Below are 5,552 nucleotides of genomic sequence, written 5' to 3'. Positions count from 1 at the left end.
GTAATATGTAAAAAACAATTTCAAAAACCATTGAAAATTTTTATAATCGATTTTACTTAACCTATATCTAGTGAATTGTGAAATGATTTGTCATACTAGATAATTGTCAATATTAAACAGACACATTATAAACTGATTTTTTTAAACATCATCTATTGAACTAAATCTGCCCTTTCAATAATTCCGTTTAAATTATTTCGTTACATACGTTCTAAAATAATGACCTTTTTTGAAACTATGTAAAATAATGTGATTTTATTTTTATCAACCCAAAAATTTATGTGGGTTCTCATTTGCTGGATTTTTTAAATGCTAAGTAAAATGTAGTTATTCTGATGTTTATCAATTTACCTGTATATGCTCCATTAAGTTAAAATGTTCTGCATAAGACTTGATATAGTAGTAATACGTTTGCGCATAGGGAAAAAAATGCAAATGTTTTGGCATAGGGTATCCAGGGAGTTCCATTGCAGGATGTGGTATATTTAATCTAAAATTCAAATTAAAAAAATTAACAAAAACACAAGGATGTTTGTTTGAAGGTATTTCCAGAACAGCTTAACAGATCTTTATATAATTTGGCTTGAATGTAGGATATAGTCTGGAAGATCACATATGCTAATAATTAGTTTTTTTTTTTAATTCCATGCGCGCGGAGTTATGTAGTAAAGCAATAATTTTAGAGCTATATTAGGTTAATGCATTGAAAAACTGCATGAGAAATCAAAGTCAAAGTAAAATCCTATTTAACCTTAACTTAAAAAAAAAAATCATTGCAATCAAAGTAATTGAAATAGAAGTATAAAGTTTTTTAATGTAAAATTTTATGCTTATCAGATAATACATATTTATTGTAAATGTCATATATAGCAATATCTTATGTTGATAAGATAGGTACTCAATTCCTTTGGATTAAATAGTTCTAAGAAATAATTGAAATGCAAATATTAATAATTATATGATAATGAAGAGTTTCCACCAACATCTTAAGAAGCCGTCACTAAACAGTTGGACTAAGAACCCGATATGTTTAAGAAACCGCACCCATAACAAGAAGGTCCCTTCCTCTACTGTCCTGACTGCTGGTTGCTTGAGTGATGGGATTCCGCAGCCTGTGGTGTACTATTTTATATATGTTCTATTATTATATTATATTTTAAAAAAATGTACTATATTTAAAATATGAAAATAGATGGTTATGTATAATGCCTATATTAATAATCATGTTTCAAATTTTTGACTTAATTATCTGCAATTGATCTGTGTTACATTGGATTCTCACCAAAATCTACACATAACCACAGGTGGAACAGTTAATCCCAAAGTTAACTTTGTTAATCATTAAAGTGTTAGATTCCTTCTCTTTTTCTCTTGCCTCTTCCCAGATCAGGCAATAATGTAACTCGCTTCATCCACCGGGAATCATCGGGTGAGCATCACATGTCCCGCCCATTTATATTTAAGGTGCTGCGCTTGCTGTACTGCAGCTGTTAACTTTGTTCTTAATTTTATGGTATGACTATAATTTTTTTGGCTTATTTTGATATTCTAGATGCTTTTTTCCATAGCTTGTTGACAGGAAGGTATTTTCGAAAAGTTTTACAGACAAGGTCCAATCCAGGTTTGGTAGTAACCAACCCATATTAGGGCAGCATGGTTGACTATCGCCTAGTCACCTCTAACTTAGGGGGGGCCCAGGAGCCCCTCAGTGGGGATGTATAGTGAGTTAATGATGATGATCCAGGTTTGGGCGTCGTCTAAAAACACGGAAGTATGGTCATTTCTATGACTTTTTTATTTATTTTGAGAGATAATTTTGACTTTAGTATTTCTTTTAATGACCAGAACTTTTTCCACACTATTTTTATTTGTCTATCAGTTTCGACTATGTGACTTGTATTTTTAAAGATATTGTGAAGTTAGAAAAATATTAACTTCATTAATTAAAGATTAACAGCTTAACATGTTACCCACACAACAAAAGCAACTCTTAGGATTTTTTTAAAGAAATTGTTTTTTTATAATAATTAATTTCGAAAACACCCACAATCCATTTCAATACTTAGAATATGTCTTAATATAGTGGCTTACCTTAAATCAAAAATCATAGCCGTGTGCAATATTGAGTCAAATTCGTCATAAGTTCTCCATGAGTCATATCTCCACATACCACCTACGTAGTATGAACATTCTAGTACCGTAAAGTCTATTCCTTCATCTTTTAAATATTTTGCAGAAGTAAGACCAGCAATCCCAGCACCAATAATACAGACACGAGGTCTATTTGATTTAGCCTGAGAACACATTATTAGTAAAAATTATTTTATCAAGTTTCTAAATACAAATAACTGTATTGTAATTTAGTTATCTTTTGTTAGTTGACTCTGGTTGCTTTGGTGTAGATAATGCCTGATGTTGTTAAGCTTAATAACATTTTTGAATTAAAATCCAATAAAATCCAGAAGTCATTTTAAAAATATTGAATATATTTTTTGTGTTCTTTGATTGCACAATGTTATCAAATTTTTGGGAACCATGAGTGTGTTACTCATGCAAAATATTGCACAAGCTTATGTTGTTAATGCAAACAATTGAGTATATTTGTATTACATCCAAATTTTGTCTAATTATGCTGCATTGGGCCCCTAGCAGTAGCATGTTTACAACATTGCTCCTTGACCATCTAAAAATAAGCAAATCTTTTATTAGGAAAATGAACTTACCATGATTAATTTGTCGAAATTGATTTAACTGCCTTAAGTCGTAAAGGCCGAGTATAACACTTCTATCTCGTGGGAAAAACAAAAACGAAGTTAGGTTGGGAGCAACCTACAGCTTAGACCAATTACGCTAAAGTACTAAATGAGAAAGAATTCAAACCAAAAATCTAAGGCAAATAAAAAAGGTTGTTTACATGAGCTACATATTTATAGAATTCTTCTTCTTCTTCTTCTTCTTTTAGTTGCTAGTGGACCCCATCGTTTAATTTCGATGATTTCGCCAACGTCAAGGTTGAAGGTAATTGAAAACGAAAAAAGGAAGATTAAAAGATTAAGTAGCAAAGAACAGAGAGATAGACGGAGTATAGATCTATTTGACAAATGACCGGTTGATGATGACGGTTGCGACTCTGAAAAAGGACAACACAGTTGTTAGTAATCTAAATACATAGTAGTAATAATATTAAGGGCATGGGAAATTAAAGTTGAATATTGTTAGTAGATAAAAACTTAAAAAGGACCTTTACCAAGGGAGTGTGAACCATAGTTAGTAAGAATGGAATATTAATGGGTCTAGGAATGTTGGTAGGGAGCAGGTCGTATAAATGAACCTTGAGTTTCGGGCAATTGAAAAATATGTGTTCTAAAGAGCCCTCTTCCAAGCCGCATTCACACAGGGAATGATTACGAATGCGGATTTTGGCAAGAAAAACAGGGGTAGCAATGAAGCCCAGTCGTAGGCGACATATTACAGATATTGTAGATTTACTAATTTGTCCATGTTTTAAATACCAAGGTTTAGAGGGAAGGGAAGGTTGAATCGATCCATAGTACTTACCCTTAGATTGGTTAGATCTTTGCCAAGTGTTATTCCAATTAAATAACATAGATGATTTAGCAGAGATGCGTAAATCACGAGGGAGGCTAAATTTATAAGTGTCGCAACCAGAATGGACGGCGACCTTTGCACATGAGTCCACTGTTTCATTACCACTGATACCCGTATGGCTAGGAATCCACGCTAAGATAACTTCAATGTCAGAGCAGTGGCATTTGTATAGAAGTTGTTTGATTTTAAGAGTGACGCTAGAATTATCACGGGCTCGGAAAGGCGTTTTTAGAATATCTGTTAGACAACTTAAGGAGTCGGAAAATATTAGAGTTTGGTTTAGTTTGTGTGATTCAACAAAAGAGATAGCTTCCAATAGCGCAATCGCTTCTCCTGTAAAAATAGAGGTCGAAGGGGGGCATTTAAAGCTTAAAATAATTTTAAATTTGGGAATCCATACAGCTGATCCTACAGAACTATCGGGAGAGGATTTTGAAGCGTCAGTGTAAATTGTATTCCATTGTGGCCAGTCAGATTCCAGAATACTATTGAATTTTAGGTTTGCCCCAGGGCTATCTTTGTCAACTCCAAAATTTAGAATAATCCTAGGGCAGAAAATAAGAGCATCAAACTGGGTCTCATAAATGGGGAAGAGAACACTCTGTTCTATTGGGGAAGAGTGAGATGTATATTTGTTAAAAGAATTAATGAGTAAGGGAGGGTCTTTGTGGGACCAATAGTTAGCTGTTGGAATAGTTTGAGAGAGAGTCTTTAATAAGCGAAGGAGGGGGTGGGATTTAATTTGGACTACACCGCAAAAAAATCTATCAGATAGGAATTGTCTACGAAGGTATAAGGGGGGATCTAGACATTCCACTTGGAGAGCATTAACTGGAGAACATCTCATAGCACCAGTTATTAGTCTGAGACATCTAGATTGAATCTTATCTAATTTGGATAAAGCGATTTTCTTACAGGGATCAAGAAGGAAACCACCGTAATCAAAGTGACTACGAATAACCGCATCATAGAGAAGTTTCAGAGTGGCAGGATGAGAGCCCCAACGAACCCCGGTAAGTGCTCTTAAAATGTTTACGCCCTTTTCGCATTTTTTAATTACATGTTCTAAATGCTGTCTTCCGGAAAGTTTGGAATCAAGAGTGACACCCAAGAATTTCACCGAATCATACCGATTAATAGGAGTATTATTTACACGAACTGCAACTGAAGGCACATTTCGTTTACGGGAAAATAACACTGCGCTGCATTTTGTAATGGAAAGGGAGAGATTGTGGGACAAAAGATATTCATTTAAATGATGTAAGGCAGTGTTTATACAAATAGTAGCGACGTTTATAGATGGGGAGGTGGAGTACAGAGCAATATCGTCAGCATATTGTAAAATTTTGCAAAATTGATTTACGGAACAGTCTAAGTCAAAGGTGTAGATATTATATAACAGGGGGCTCAGGACAGAACCCTGAGGAAGTCCTTTCCATACTGACCGGGAAGGGAGGAGAGTGTTGCAATGACGGACAGAAATTGATCGAGACATTAACAAGCTGCAGATAAAATTGATTAGCCTCTCGGGAATACTCAGCTGAAGCATTTTCTGCCTGAGTAAGGGAAGCGAAACACTATCATATGCAGATGAAATGTCTAAAAAGACACCTAATACATTTTCATTTTTTGTAAAAGCTATGCGAATTTCGGAGGTAAGAATGCTTAAGCTGTCCAAGCAACCTTTACCTCTTCTGAATCCAAATTGGGTATTAGACAGTATATTGCGGTTTTCAAGAAGCCACTCCAACCTGTTTTTGACTAATAGTTCCATAATCTTGGCAAGGACATTAGAGAGGGCTATGGGTCTGTAGGAGGAATAGTCCTGGGGGTCTTTACCAGGTTTTAAAATAGGTATTATAATTTGAATTAACCAAGAGTCGGGAACAGTGCCAGTTATGAAAATGGTATTAATGATTTTAAGTAATAGGGACTTGGATAAG

General features: G+C 34.4%; 2 protein-coding genes across 3 annotated transcripts; both read right to left on the bottom strand.

The window, feature by feature from the left end:
- Positions 1–278: 278 nt before the first annotated feature.
- Positions 279–2,925, bottom strand: LOC106126069 (senecionine N-oxygenase-like). 2 transcript variants are annotated; one of them, XM_013323536.1, is made up of 3 exons: positions 2,724–2,925; positions 2,092–2,294; positions 279–490 (listed from the first exon to the last, which is right to left on the bottom strand). In XM_013323536.1, exons 1-3 carry the CDS (start codon positions 2,724–2,726, stop codon positions 343–345), a joined length of 354 nt encoding a protein of 117 aa, XP_013178990.1. In that variant the 5' UTR covers positions 2,727–2,925; the 3' UTR covers positions 279–342. The 2 variants fall into 2 exon arrangements, with proteins under 2 accessions (XP_013178990.1, XP_013178991.1); XM_013323537.1 differs by lacking the exon at positions 279–490 and adding an exon at positions 1,133–1,757.
- Positions 2,926–2,960: 35 nt separating this feature from the next.
- LOC106126064 (uncharacterized) lies at positions 2,961–5,542 on the bottom strand. The gene is made up of 2 exons (XM_013323532.1): positions 3,248–5,542; positions 2,961–3,130 (listed from the first exon to the last, which is right to left on the bottom strand). Exons 1-2 carry the CDS (start codon positions 5,381–5,383, stop codon positions 3,044–3,046), a joined length of 2,223 nt encoding a protein of 740 aa, XP_013178986.1. The 5' UTR covers positions 5,384–5,542; the 3' UTR covers positions 2,961–3,043.
- Between the last annotated feature and the right edge of the window lie 10 nt (positions 5,543–5,552).

Source organism: Papilio xuthus, unplaced genomic scaffold (assembly GCF_000836235.2).
Source record: "Papilio xuthus unplaced genomic scaffold, Pxut_1.1 DF825351.1, whole genome shotgun sequence".
NCBI classification, from domain to species: domain Eukaryota; kingdom Metazoa; phylum Arthropoda; class Insecta; order Lepidoptera; family Papilionidae; genus Papilio; species Papilio xuthus.
This window is presented reverse-complemented; position numbering and strand designations above follow the sequence as displayed.